Genomic DNA, 15641 nt, shown 5'->3' with positions numbered 1-15641 from the left:
AACTAGCAAAGAAGCAGATCTTCATTTACCTTTTAAAAAATGAATATTTCTTTTTCCCTTTTGTAAAATCCCCCAGCACATGAATGCGTTGATCTTCAACATAACTGATTTCCCTTATTCCCATTTAAACATTGTTTAACAACAAATTAAAACTTATTTATGTGCTGAATGCCCCGAAAAGGCTGGCTAGTGGGCACATTCACCACATATTTGTGGGCTTAACTCTGTTTCCAGTTTAGCATTGCAATTCACCATTCAGGGATTGCTGATCTGCAGAATTTCTCTCTGCACTTCTGTGGGATTTTTCTGTTTTGCTTGATTTCAGAATTAGATCTTCATGGTATGGTTTGAAACTAGAATTAGATCTTCATGGTATGGTTTGAAACTAGAGAAATCTAAATCTGAAAAGGAAAATAATTCTTTGTTCTTCTAAGTCTCTGGATTGCTCTCGCAGAATGATTGTTCTGTCCACCAGTAAACCTTATAGTTGAAGCACATCCTACAGCTTCTTCATCTCTCAGGTGGAAGTATGACATAACTTCCCTAAGAAGCTATCTAAAAACATATGCTTTTAATTGTTGATATATCTATATTAAAAAAAATTTTTAAGACCAGAATCCTGTTGTATCTGTGTCAGCGCACAGTCAACCTGTGGAACTCCTTGCCTGAGGAGGTTGTGAAGGCTAGGACTATAACAAGGTTTAAAAGAGAACTGGATAAATTCATGGAGGTTAAGTCCATTAATGGCTATTAGCCAGGTTGGTAAGGAATGTTGTCCCTAGCCTCTGTTTGTCAGAGGGTGGAATGGATGGCAGGAGAGAGATCACTTGATCATTACCTGTTAGGTTCACTTCCTCTGGGGCACCTGGCATTGGCCACTTTTGGTAGACAGGATACTGGGCTGTATGGACCTTTGGTCTGACCCAGTATGGCCATTCTTATGTTCTTAGAAGACCCAAGGATTCAATGCATTGGTGAGAAACAAGGGAAGACTTAGTACTAAAGACACGGGCAGGATGATGATAGTGTCTGATCGTCTAGTTAAAGTGGGATATGTTGCAGGAGAGAGTTGGCCTGGTAACAGGAGGAAGTTGGCCCATATTTAAAATGGCTACTGCCATCCATGTGGTGCTGCCCATTTTAATTGGTATTTGTATTTATTTTTCCACTCATATTCACTGGAATATGAATACTGGCAAAATGACCATGTAGACATATGGAGTGAATAGAACTGGAAGAATTGTTCCATAATTACAACTCAAGATATTTCACCATGTCCATCACTGATACAGACTCTAGGTTTGAAATCAGATTCAGTATTTTCTTGAATAAAAGTGTAGAGTCATATTATACGTTGTTCAGTAGCATTCAGACAGCTAGTAGGCATGTGTGAAAATTCTTGCAAACTTCAAATGTTCTGTAATTTTGATCATGGATTTTTCATGTCTGAAAATTTGTGTTGGAAAAATTTTCTTTCTTATTTATTCTTTAAAAAAACCCACACCTTCGAGTCATTCAATGAGGGATCATAAACAGCATCATGTGAGTTTGCTGACCTGTCAGACACTGTGAATAATGATAGATTTCTCTCATAAATTATTTGGTGAATACTTAAAAATAATAAATATATTAATGGAAATCAGGATTGGCTCACAAATGAATAGTGATCAAAATATAGGGCTAAATTAGTAACAAATCTTAGTTTGTAATGAAAATCCAGCCAGCCCTACCAAAGAATCATGTCAGATCTTGATTTCAAGATGGAAGGATGGGAGCGGAAGAAAATAAGTATGATAGACACAGAGCTTATCAGTCAGATGCAGAAGGCCAGAGAGAGGGGCTCGAGCTGGATAATCCACAGACAATTACTTTGCCACAAACATCAAGTTATAGATTGATTTAAACAAAATGCTTTTGTATTCAATCACAAATAATACATTTAATTCTGGACATTTGTGAAGATTTTCTGGCACGGCAAAACTTGGGAAAGCAGGGTTAAGGTTCCAAAAAATGGTGATAATGATGTTACTGGGAGGTTGTTGTCACCATGATCTGTTTCTTTATGATGCAAAGTGTAGAACAGTCAGAACTGTCTCTGTGTTGTGCATATAAAGAACCAACTTGATTCAGTAAAGATCTCTGCTAGCTGTTTCTATATTGTGAAAATTTATTGTGTCATTAAATAGGGTCCTTAATTTGTAGACCATTTACATTTTGAATTGATTATTGTTTGTTTGAAAAAACGGAATAAACTGCAGTTTGCAAAATGACTTAATTAACCTGGCTTGATAGGTCTTTTTAAATCTCTGACTGTCCCTTTGTCCGTGTCCTTTCTATTAATGCTTGAGATATTAATCAAGTGAACTTCTGTTGGTGTTAATGGAAATCTTGTACACAAATTTCACCTCTGCCCCTAAATCCATAGGGAAAATAGAACCTTTCAAAGTAGAAAATAGCATACTTAGTACGAGGGAGGGGTAGGGGAAAAATCATTTGGAAGTGAAATTTTTATTAAACGGTTTAGAAAAATATTTTGGTGTGTTTGGGCCACCTTTTCAGTTTTCTTCACAAAGCCAAAGCATTTGTGTTTTTTATAATCATTTGAACATTAAAGATTACTTGAGAAAACCCTCAGCAGAGACACCAATGGGAAAAGAGGACTTAGAAAAATAAATGAAAACTCAGCATGTGTCAGTCAAAATTAGATCAGGTTTTTCAGCTAAGGATTTCATAGCCATTAAGGATCATATTTGCCTTATGGCATATGTCAGCATCTTTAGAGTCCTAAAACTTCAAACTGTCTTTTTGACAACTGACTATATTTCTTTCCTAGGCTAAGCAGCATTTTCAGGAATGTGCTGTGTGTGTTTTTCTTTTTCAAAATAGGCTCAAAGGACTTCACACAGCATAGTTAAAAAAATAGCAAAATTATGTGTACCGTGATTATTTGCTCATTTTTTTTCTTGTTTAAATAGAAAAAAATATATTTTTTGAATACTGAAACTAGACTTAACTCTCTCTCAGACAGACAGACACACAGACACACACACACACAATCCGTCGTGACTTGATTACAGTGTATAAATATCTTCACTAGGAGAAAATACAGGATACTAAAAGGCTTTTTAATCTAGCAGAAAGAGGCATTATGAGATCTAATGGCTGGAAATTAGTCAGACAAATTAGAAATAAGGCACACGTTTTTAATGGTGGGGGTGATTAACCACTGGAACAAACTAAAGTGATGGATTCTAAAGGAAAAGTGATGGATTCTCTATCTCTTGAAGTTTTTCTAGAAGATATGCTTTAGTCAAACGCACATTACTTAAAACAGGAGTAACTGGATGAAATTCTGTGGCCTGTGTAATTCAGGAGGTCAGACTAATGATCTAATGGTTGCTTCTGGCCTTAAAAATCTATGAATCCATATCTATATAAAATTCAGCAAATAGTCCAGATAAAATGATGAGGTTGATAATTATAATAGTCTGGCCATACGAGGTTATATAGGTATATAATTTTACACAGACTGTTTGCTGCTGGTGTTGGTCCATTCACCAACAGGATGGTCACTAGCACTTTTGTACTGGAGTATTGCAATGAGTACTATGTCTTTTAACAGGCGGTGGACATGTGATGGGGAGACTTGGCTGTAGGTGTGCCACTGTGGGAGGCTTGCCCGGACTAGTGGTCCCACCAAACATAGTTGTTAATCCAAAATATGGTATACTAAACTTGAGCCAGTGGTTGCAGAGGCTGTTCTATTCTGTTTTGCACAGGTTTTTAATACTGCACTCATCACTGTGTTATCTGCCATAAGATCTACCCCATCTAATGTTGTATATAAATAATATTTCCTTAGATGTGGAACAAGCAACATAACTACTGAAGATTCAATTGATTGTGTGTGTCAGCTTATACAGGTTAGGAACGTGTGCTACTTTTTTATACCTCCTTGGAGAAGAAATCCTAAACCTCAGTGGAAAATTACCAAAGTCCCACCTTTAAGTTGTTCTTCTAAAAATAAGATGGGTAACATGAAGCTATTGAAATTTTTTTACCCAATTTTTTTGAAAAACATAAGTTGAACAAAAAACTAGTCAGGCCCCCAGATCAGATTGCCTGGGCATGAATATGAAATGAAGGGTCCACTAGAGTATATTATACCTATAACAATCTGAGTATGTCTGTCTTTAACATGCTAGTCAGAAATATACAGTAGAATCCTGCCAGTGCCTGTTCCTGCCCCTATGAAATCTGTTGGAGTTGTCATTGACTTTAATGGTAGCAAGCTGAGTGCTAGAGATCATGGTGTAGAATGTCTGAGTACTGTCTTTGTGATTTAATATGCTTCACTTCAAGGCTCTCTAATTCTGCCTTTCTACTGCAGATAAGTCTGCAGTTCCCAGGCCAAATCTTGAGGTTCTTCTTCAGTATTTACTCAGGATCCAATTGTACTCTCTGTATCCATGTATGGAAGGGACAATCCATGCATGAATCTCACCTCCACTAAATGGAAAGGGTGTGGGCTGCCTCTGCCCCCCCATACCTCCATCTTTCCTGCACTCCTTAAAAGATGGCTCATGAATCTGGTGTTCCATGAAAATCTCAGAGATGCATGTTCCTCACACTGAAGGGTTGGTAGGGGTGGGAAGATGGGGAGAAACTGAGCACTCTGCCCTTAGACAGACTTAAATTGAAGTCCAGTGAGTAAGGAGTAACTAAAAACTGAGTAGGCTTGTTAGATTCTGGCCTACTCAAGAGGTTACTGGAGAAGAAGTGCTGCAAAAGATGTTATTTATTTGGGTCCATTTCTTCTGTTTTCCTCCTCTCCTGCTAAGACAAATAAAACATCAGCAGCTGAGGTTAGGTTAAATATTCAAAATTTTAGAATTGACAGTAAAATCTGTTTTCCATTGAAACTGGAAAGGTTACTGTTGTTCAGTGTTTTCCTTAGCTGCTTTTCAGATCAGGGATTTTGGTAGTAAGAAAACCAGTGTAGCAGCTAGAGAGGTAAAGCCAGATGGGTGTAAATCCAGTGTCATTCACTGAGATCACAATGTAACTGGATCAGAATCTGGCCCAAATAGAGCAGAATAATTGCAACTTTGTCCATCCAGTTCTGTAAAAGGAGAGGCGCCAGGATGTTTTACTGCAGGAGAGATGTCATTTTCCTGAGTGAAAAATCTGGTTCTTACAAAATAAAAATACAGATTGTATGTGAAAGAGCATTTCCAGCAGTGGGAAACAGAGGGTGAGAAGCAGAAAGTGAGAGAGTGCAAGTAAAGATTTTTGCAGCAACTCATGTAGCCAGCCATTTTCTTTCATAGCTTTTTCAACTCTTCTTGTCAACATTCACTGACAATAGGGTCTAATGAATGAAATAAGAAAGCCAAAATGTGCTCTTATTAACAATGCTTGAAATAAAATGGGATTGAACTTTTGTGACCGAGGAAATGTTGGCCCAGAAGCTGCACAATTGCTGTAAGACAAGCCTCTTTTGGATGTACCAATCAAAAATCTAGTTTGATTATACAGTACCATGTTTAATAAGAACCTACTATGTACGGTATTCCATTTTTTACTCCGTGCTTGTTCAAGCAAAACTGCACAGAAATTAATGGGTCAAATTTCTCCCGATTACACTCATGTAACTCCCTTGACTGTGCTGGGATTGCAAAAGTGTAAACGAGAGCAGAATTTGGTTCAACATTGTATATGCTCCAGCTTGCTTAAATTTTACTTGGAGGGGAGGAGGAGTTTTTGTGTACAGGGAATGTACCATATGAGGCTCTCGCTGCATGAGCCTTTTAAAAGGCTCATGTTTTGTTGGCTCTGTGGGCCCCATCCAAACCCCAATGGAGCTTTTCCGTTAATGTCAGTGCGCTTTGGATCAAACCTTGTGCAGGCACTAAAGATCCATTGGTACTTTTGCGAGAGAAAAGGGTTTAACCTAATGTCACTGGCTAGAACTTTTCCCTCACCCTACAATTGTCAACTCCTCTGCACTATGGCTGCCGTTCGCCATGCTAGAATGGCTGCATTTCAGTCATGTTGTATTTATACAGTTTGTGAAGGACTTTGAGATTATTTGGGATGAAAGACTGATGATAGTAATCTGAGTAATGTATCACTAGTACCACCATTATAGAAACCTAAACTTCGGAATTTCCCACCTCTTAGAATTTCACAGCATCTACTGTCTGGAAACATATGGAGTATCTTAAGAGCTACATTAGGGTGCAAAGTTATTTCCTAAAATAGAAAAAGTTCTATGTCTTTTAAATTCTGCAAGTTGTAGATCTTTTGTCAAACATTTTTGACATTTTGATAAAGCAAACATTCTTCCTGATTGGCCTATGTTATATATCTATTGCATATACACTATATCTTGAGGGTTTTCCCTCAGTCAAGTTATGCTCTAATATGTCCATTTGTTCTGATTTTGGAAACTGGTTGCCAAATTTCATTAAATTTTCTGTTTCTATGCAAACTCTCTAGTAAAGGCCAATGCAACTGCAGGCATGCTTCCAAGGCAGAATTTGGTGATAAGATATAAAAAGACAGATTTATTTCAGCACCTTAAACTTGAGAAGTAACTTACATACATTTAGCTGTATTGTTTTCAATGGTTTACTGAAGCAAAACTGTTTTTCTATCAAATCTATCTGATTTGGCAATACCTCTCCTTAAGTATTTGAAATTAAAAGAACAAAAATACTCTCTGTATGTGATAGTTAAATGCTCTGTTAAATCTGTAATATACTTTTGAAGCCTTTATTTCTTAGCTGTTTTAGGAGCTTTTTTCAAACCTTGTTGGACTTTGTTCTTGCCAATAGGATATAGGTCAACTCCCTAGAAATCAATATGCATTACTCTAATCCAGCAGTCGGAGAAATGGGACCCCCTACCCGTGGTGTATTGTCAATTTGGTTTGTGAGCCTTGTCCCTGATTCCTGGGTTGAAAACCTGAGTGGCTATAGAATCGTTTAATTGTTGCATTATGGCTCTTTAATGCAATAAACAGATGCATGCAATAACTTCATAATGTCTTGCTAGGTTTTGCAATGGAACGAATATGGTTACTGCTCCTCCTGACAATTCAGGTGCTTTCGGTGACTGCACAGTTCAATGGATATAACTGTGAGGCCAACCTACATAGCAGGTTTCCTGGTAAGTGTTAATGGGCTTTTTAGAATGGGCTTTTTAGAATGCCAACAGTGTGCTAGGTGCCTGCGGGCAGGTTTAAAGACAATAAGTTTGATTCTCTTCTCGCTTAAACTGGTATAAATCATGGGTAACTCTGCTGAAGTTAAGAGAGTTACTCATGGTGCGAGAGGAGAATCAAATGCGTTTGAGCTACCCTAAAGAGTTTACCATCTAAATACACCTACAGGGAGAGCTTGCATCCATAACAAAATTTAACTCTTGTCATTACTGACATTGCTAGAATTGTGCAGCTGTTCACTGGATTTTTTTTTTTTTTACCAGTACCATTCAAGGCTCCTTGCTTCTAAGTGTTAATGAAACAGCATGTTGTTTGTAAATAGTGGCCTGAATTAGAATACATTAAGAGTACAGCTTGAAACTTACTCCAGGTTTACTTTAAGGGCTGGTCTACATTTATAGCTCAGCAGCTGCAGCTCTTTAGTGAAGACTATCTATGCCGTCAGCAGAGCTTCTCCCATGAACATAGGTACACCACCTCTCCAAGAGGCACTAGCTATGTTGATGGGAGAAGCCCTCCTGTTGAGGTAGCACTGTCTATGCTGGAGGTTAGGTTGATATAACTATGTTACTCAGGGGCATGGAAAATCCACACCCCTGGGTGATGTAGTTATATAGACAAAAATTGGTAGTGTCGACCAAGCTTAAGAGTGGGTAATTCTCAGACAATCAGAACTTGTGGCTGCCTGATTCAGCAGCAGCATAAAGTGGACTCTCATTCTACCTATCTGTCTCCTTTCTGGTGTATGTGGGCGGGGGGGGGGGGGGGGGAGGGGGAAGACAGGGACATGGCAAGGCCTGACGTAATGTAACTTACAAATATCATTCATGTCAAGAACAAATCATGTCAAACCACCCTGATAGCTTTCTTTGACAGGATAACAAGCCTTGGAGATAGGGGGGAAGCAGTAGATGTGGTATATCTTGACTTTAATAAGGCTTTTGATACTGTCATTATGCGCTTCTAGCATGACCTTCTCCTCATAAACAAACTAGGGAAATACAACCTAGATGGAGCTACTATAAGGTGGGTGCAGAACTGGTTGGAAAATCGTTCCCAGAGAGTAGTTATCAGTGGTTCACAGTCATGCTAGAAGCGCATAATGAGTGGGGTCCCACAGGGATCAGTTCTGGGTCTGGTTCTGTTCAATATCTTCATCAATGATTTAGATAGTGGCATACAGAGTACACTTAAAGTTTGTGGATGATACCAAGCTGGGAGGGGTTGCAAGTGCTTTGGAGGATAGAATTAAAATTCAAAATGATCTGGACAAACTGGAGAAATGCTCTGAAGTAAATAAGATGAAATTCAATAAGTACAAATGCAAAGTACTCCACTTAGGAAGGAACAATCAGTTGCACACACAGAAAATGGGAAATGACTGCCTAGGAAGGAGTACTGCAGAAAGGGATCTGGGGGTCATAGTGGATCACAAGCAAAATATGAGTCAATAGTGTAACACTGTTGCAAAAAAAGCAAATATAATTCTGGGATGTAGTAGCAGGAGTGTTGTAAGCAAGACAAGAGAAGTAATTCTTCCACTCTACTCCAGCTGAGGCCTAATCAGTGTGGAGTATTGTGTCCAGTTCTGGGTGCCACATTTCAGGAAAGATGTGAACAAATTGGAGAAAGTCCAGGGAAGGGCAATAAAAATGAATAAAGGTCTAGAAAACATGACCTATGATGGAAGATTGAAAAAATTGGGTTTGTTTAGTTTGGAGAAGAGAAGACTGAGAGGGGACATAACAGTTTTCAAGTACATAAAAGTTGTTACAAGGAGAAGTGAGAGAAATTATTCTTCTTAACCTCTAAGGATAGGACAAGAAGCAATGGGCTTAAATTGCAGCAAGGGCGGTTTAGGTTGAACATTAGGAAAAAACTTCCTAACTATCAGGGTGATTAAGCACTGGAATAAATTGCCTAGGAAAGTTGTGGAATCTCCATCATTGGGGATTTTTAAGAGGAGGTTGAACAAACACCTGTCTGGGATGGTCTAAGTAATACTTAGTCCTGCCATGAGTGCAAGGGACTGGACTAGATGACCTCTCAAGATCCCTTCCAGTTCTATGATTCTATGTATTGGCAAGTTTTTTTAAAAAAAATTAAAGTAAAATACTTCTATGGTTTAGGAGTTACCCCCTGCAGCTGGGGTAACTGTGCTCACACTGCCAGTATGACTGTATGCTATGAGAAGGTTATCTTGGGGAAGGCAATTTTGTCCCTGATTTTGAGCCCGCTGAAACATAGATGTGTGTTTTTGATAAAATTAGAGCTCATTCTACAGATGAGCATAATTTACACTCTGTGCATAATTGAGGAGAAGAGAGGAAAGTAGCTCCAAGCCAACTTTCTGCGCCCCTGTTCCTGGCCATCTTGGAGCCAGAACAACTGAGTAGCCACTGCACCAGCTGGTATGCTCCCTATACAGTGGAGGGAAGAGAATGAGTGGCATAGAGCCAGTTTACACCATCTTTATTCCAGATGACAATTCCCCTGCGGCAGAGGGATCTTTGGCTGTCCATTCAGGCAAGGTTTGATTGAGGTTACACTGCCATAAAACCAAAGTGAAGCAGTGGAGAATCATGCCCTGTGTTTCTCAGGCCCATCTTTAATGATTATACATGGAAGTCTGTTTCAGGCTTCTTAAATTAACCTTTTAACAATGTTTCCTCTCAGTGTGTGACAAAGTGTTAGGATAATTCTTTCCATTACATATGCATCAAGAGGTGTATATTTGCTACTTGATACTCATGAACTACTCAAGCTACTTGTATTAGTTTATTGTGTGCATCTAGAGGACCGCTTTAAAGTGTGGTTCCACTCGGAAAAGGTCTCTGTAGCAGTGGCCCTGTTGGATGTTATGTCTATGGTCTCAATGATTCCAGATAAAATGTGTTCAGTGTACCAGTAAAAAGGCACTTTTTTTCTGCTGCCATTCTCAAAACTAACCCCAGGATGTGAGTCAAGCTGAGTTATTGGTGGTGGTGCACAAAGCCCTGCATGCTGGATCAGAGGGAGATCCCCCCCAGAGTACAGTTCGCCAGCAGGCAGGTGCATGAGTTCACAGGTGGGCTCACAGTCATGTCCATGAACCCCACAAAGCAGAACTACATCAGCTTCACTGCATAACATATGTCTGCTCTGTGTGTGTATTCACAGTGTAACAGGATGGACGAGGCTCAGACACCTCAGGGTCCTGCCACACCCATCCCGAGAAGGGGCCAGTGGAGCTAAGTCCTGCAAGTCACCTAGAGAGACTGCAGGAAGGAACCAATCAGGAGGGGAAATTGCAAGGGGCTAGCCAATCAGAGGGTTTCAGGCTAGTATAAAAGGAGCTGCAGAGCACACCTGACTCAGGTCCTTGCTGGAGCAAGAGGAGTGCAGGGGCTGTTCCTGGCTGGCCAAAGGGAATTGCAGCACCACAGACAGCTCAGTGCTGCCAGGGACCAGGGGAGTTCTGTCTGGAGAACTACTAGTAATAGTCTCTGTGCAATGATCTACCATTGTCCTTTTCTCTCATGCCTCTTTGCCTTGAGAACTTATCTTAGTCCTGGTCTACACTAGGACTTTAGGTCGAATTTAGCAGCGTTAAATCGATGTAAACCTGCACCCGTCCACATGATGAAGACCTTTATTTCGACTTAAAGGGCTCTTAAAATCGATTTCCTTACTCAACCCCTGACAAGTGGATTAGCGCTTAAATCGGCCTTGCCAGCTCGAATTTGGGGTACTGTGGACACGACGGTATTGGCCTCCGGGAGCTATCCCAGAGAGCTCCATTGTGACCGCTCTGGACAGCACTCTCAACTCAGATGCACTGGCCAGGTAGACAGGAAAAGAACCGCAAACTTTTGAATCTCATTTCCTGTTTGGGCAGCATGGCAAGCTGCAGGTGACCATGCAGAGCTCATCAGCAGAGGTGACCATGATGGAGTCCCAGAATCGCAAAAGAGCTCCAGCATGGACCGAACGGGAGGTACGGGATCTGATCGCTGTTTGGGGAGAGGAATCCATGCTATCAGAACTCCGTTCCAGTTTTCGAAATGCCAAAACCTTTGTCAAAATCTCCCAGGGCATGAAGGACAGAGGCCATAACAGGGACCCGAAGCAGTGCTGCGTGAAACTTAAGGAGCTGAGGCAAGCCTACCAGAAAACCAGAGGGGCGAATGGCCACTCCGGGTCAGAGCCCCAAACATGCCACTTCTATGATGAACTGCATGCCATTTTAGGGGGGTCAGCCACCACTACCCCAGCCGTGTTGTTTGACTCCTTCAATGGAGATGGAGGCAACACGGAAACAGGTTTTGGGGGACGAAGAAGATGATGATGATGAGGTTGTAGATAGCTCACAGCAAGCAAGCAGAGAAACCGGTTTTCCCGACAGCTAGGAACTGTTTCTCACCCTGGACCTGGAGCCAGTACCCCCTGAACCCACCCAAGGCTGCTTCCTGGACCCGGAAGGCAGAAAAGGGACCTCCAGTGAGTGTACCTTTTAAAATACTATACATGGTTTAAAAGCTAGCATGTGAAAGGATTAATTTGCCGTGGCATTCGCGGCTCTCCTGGATGTACTCCCAAAGCCTTTGCAAAAGTTTTCTGGGGAGGGCAGCCTTATTGCGTCCTTCATGGTAGGACACTTTACCACTCCAGGCCAGTAAAACGTACTCGGGAATCATTGTACAACAAAGCATTGCAGTGTATGTTTGCTGGCGTTCAAACAACATCCATTCTTTATCTCTCTGTGTTATCCTCAGGAGATTGAGATATAATTCATGGTCACCTGGTTGAAATAGAGTGCTTTTCTTCAGGGGACACTCAGAGGAGCCCGTTTCTGCTGGGCTGTTTGCCTGTGGCTAAACAGAAATGTTCCCCGCTGTTAGCCACGGGGAGGAGGGAGGGTTGAGGGGGTAGCCACGTGGTGGGGGGAGGGAAAATGCAACCTTGTAACAAAAGCACATGTGCTACATATGTAATGTTAACAGCAAGGTTTACCCTGAAAGAGTGTAGCCACTGTTTTATAAAATGTGTCTTTTTAAATACCGCTGTACTTTTTTTTTTCTCCACCAGCTGCATGTATTTCAATGATCACAGGATCTTCTCCTTCCCAGAGGCTAGTGAAGATTAGAAAGAAAAAAGAATGCACTCGAGATGAAATGTTCTCTGAGCTCATGCTGTCCTCCCGCACTGACAGAGCACAGACGAATGCGTGGAGGCAAATAATGTTAGAGTGCAGAAAAGCACAAAATGACCGGGAGGAGAGGTGGCGGGCTGAAGAGAGGGCTGAAGCTCAAATGTGGTGGCGGCGTGATGAGAGGAGGCAGGATTCAATGCTGAGGCTGCTGGAGGACCAAACCAGTATGCTCCAGTGTATGGTTGAGCTGCAGCAAAGGCAGCTGGAGCACAGACTGCCACTACAGCCCCTGTGTAACCAACCGCCCTCCTCCCCAAGTTCCATAGCTGGCATTCAATAAATTTTAAAGTTGTAAACTTTTAAAGTGCTGTGTGGCATTTTCCTTCCCTCCTCAACCACCCCTCCTGGGCTACCTTGGTAGTCATCCCCCTATTTGTGTGATGAATTAATAAAGAATGCATGAATGTGAAGCAACAATGACTTTATTGCCTCTGCAAGTGGTGATCGAAGGGAGGAGGGGAGGGTGGTTAGCTTACAGGGAAGTAGAGTTAACCAAGGGGCGGGGGGGTTTCATCAAGGAGAAATAAAGAGAACTTTCACACCGTAGCCTGGCCAGTCATGAAACTGGTTTTCAAAGCTTCTCTGATGCGTACCGTGCCCTCCTGTGCTCTTCTAACCGCCCTGGTGTCTGGCTGCGCATAACCAGCAGCCAGGCGATTTGCCTCAACCTCCCAACCCGCCATAAATGTCTCCCCCTTACTCTCACAGATATTGTGGAGCACACAGCAAGCAGTAATAACAGTGGGAATACTGGTTTCGCTGAGGTCTAAGTGAGCCAGTAAACTGCACCAGCGCGCCTTTAAACGTCCAAATGCACATTCTACCACCATTCTGCACTTGCTCAGCCTGTAGTTGAACAGCTCCTGACTACTGTCCAGGCTGCCTGTGTACGGCTTCATGAGCCATGGCATTAAGGGGTAGGCTGGGTCCCCAAGGATAACTATAGGCATTTCAACATCCCCAACAGTTATTTTCTGGTCTGGGAATAAAGTCCCTTCCTGCAGCTTTTGAAACAGACCAGAGTTCCTGAAGATGCGAGCGTCATGTACCTTTCCCGGCCATCCCACGTTGATGTTGGTGAAACATCCCTTCTGATCCACCAGAGCTTGCAGCACTATTGAAAAGTACCCCTTGCGGTTTATGTACTCGGCGGCTTGGTGCTCCGGTGCCAAGATAGGGATATGGGTTCCGTCTATGGCCCCACCACAGTTAGGGAATCCCATTGCAGCAAAGCCATCCACTATGACCTGCACATTTCCCAGGGTCACTACCCTTGATATCAGCAGATCTTTGATTGCGTGGGCTACTTGCATCACAGCAGCCCCCACAGTAGATTTGCCCACTCCAAATTGATTCCCAACTGACCGGTAGCTGTCTGGCGTTGCAAGCTTCCACAGGCCTATTGCCACTTGCTTCTCAACTGTGAGGGCTGCTCTCATCTTGGTATTCTTGCACCTCCGGGCAGGGGAAAGCAAGTCCCAAAGTTCCATGAAAGTGCCCTTAAGCATGCGAAAGTTTCGCAGCCACTGGGAATCGTCCCAGACCTGCAACACTATGCGGTCCCACTAGTCTGTGCTTGTTTCCCAAGCCCAGAATCGGCATTCCACAGCATGTACCTGCCCCATTAGCACCATGATGCATGCATTGGCAGGGCCCATGCTTTCAGAGAAATCTGTGTCCATGTTCTGATCACTCACGTGACCGTGCTGACGTTGCCTCCTCGCCCGGTATGGCTTTGCCAGGTTCTGCTGCTGCATATACTGCTGGATAATGCGTGTGGTGTTTAATGTGCTCCTAATTGCCAAAGTGAGCTGAGCAGCCTCCATGCTTGCCTTGGTATGGCGTCCTCACAGAAAAAAGGCGCGGAACGATTGTCTGCCATTGCTCTGACGGAGGGAGGGGCGACTGATGACATGGCTTACAGGGTTGGCTTCAGGGAGCTAAAATCAACAAAGGGGGTGTCTTTACATCAAGGAGTATTTCAGGCAGGACTTCGCGGAGGGTTCCAATAAGAAATGGTGCACCTAAGTTATCGTTCTTATTGGAACAAGGAGGTTAGCCTGGCCTCTGATTGATACATGGCTAGATTTACCTCGCTGCACCTTCCCTGTGAGTGACTGCAGTGTGATCTAGAGAAATGAGTCCCCTAGACGGGGGAGGAGGCAAATGAGTACAAAACAAATCTGGTCTTTATTTCTTGTTTTGATCCACTCCATCTATCTTTTACATCTTTGGCTGGCAGCAGACGGTGCAGAAGGACTGCATGCCATCCACATCTCATGGCTGCTCGGCAGAAGATGGTGCAATTGGACTGCTAGCAATCCGTATCGCCTGCCTGCTCACCATAAGACGGTTCAATAGGACTGACTGCAGGACTAAAGAGAATGACCTGGTCAAGTCACTCCAAATTTAGTCCCTGTGCCCATGTCTGTCCAGGCGCTCGTGGCCGACGTGGCCAGGAGCATCTTGGACATGACGATGACAGCTACCAGTCGTACTGTACTGTCTGCTGCCAGAAGGCAATGGGTTGCTGCTACTGTGTAGCAATGCAGTACCCCATCTGTCAGCACCCAGGAGACATACGGTGACGGTTAGCTGAGCTGGCTCCATGCTTGCCATGGTATGGCGTCTGCACAGGTAACTCAGGAAAAAAGGCACGAAACGATTGTCTGCCCTTGCTTTCATGGAGGGAGGGAGGGAACGGGGGCCTGCAATATGTACCCAGAACCACCCGCGGCAATGTTTTAGCCCCATCAGGCATTGGGATCTCAACCCAGAATTCCAATGGGCAGTGGAGACTGCGGGAACTGTGGGATAGCTACCCACAGTGCAACACTGCGGAAGTCGACTCTAGCCTCGGTACTGTGGAAGCGCTCTGCCGAGTTAATGCACTTAATGCACTTAGAGCATTTTCTGTGGGGACACACACACTCGAATATATAAAACCGATTTCTAAAAAAATGACTTCTATGAATTCGACCTTATTCCGTAGTGTAGACATACCCTTAGTGCTAGCCTCTTTCAATCAGGACTCTCTTTCTCTCCCCCAGACTTCTGTCTGGAGAGCCTGTACCCCGTCTTTGCCCTGATCTCTCAGGGTTTACTCTCCCAGGTATTTCTTCCCTGGAAAGCATGTCTGCAGTCCCTGACTCACTTTCTTCTCCTGGATTTCAGAGTCTCTGTATGCTGATCCTCTAGCTGCATCACATAATCATATACTGT

General features: G+C 42.8%; 1 protein-coding gene across 4 annotated transcripts in view; it reads left to right on the top strand.

The window, feature by feature from the left end:
* The window catches only part of ZPLD1 (zona pellucida like domain containing 1), an 84222-nt gene that overhangs the window by 30717 nt on the left and 37864 nt on the right, over nucleotides 1-15641 (top strand). For 3 of the 4 annotated variants that reach the window (XR_012154383.1, XM_073306729.1, XM_073306738.1), the window contains one exon: nucleotides 7060-7173. The exons of the other annotated variant lie outside the window; for it this stretch is intronic. Coding sequence is in view for 2 of the 3 variants with exons in the window: in XM_073306729.1 (XP_073162830.1) it covers nucleotides 7068-7173 (106 nt within the window). In the remaining variant the exon portion in view is untranslated. The remainder of the gene's footprint in view (nucleotides 1-7059; nucleotides 7174-15641) is intronic. 4 annotated transcript variants of the gene reach the window in all.

The sequence above is a fragment of the Lepidochelys kempii genome, chromosome 1 (genome assembly GCF_965140265.1).
Source record: "Lepidochelys kempii isolate rLepKem1 chromosome 1, rLepKem1.hap2, whole genome shotgun sequence".
Lineage (NCBI taxonomy): Eukaryota > Metazoa > Chordata > Testudines > Cheloniidae > Lepidochelys > Lepidochelys kempii.
The sequence above is the reverse complement of the archived record's forward strand: the minus strand, read 5'-3'. Positions and strand labels throughout refer to the sequence as shown.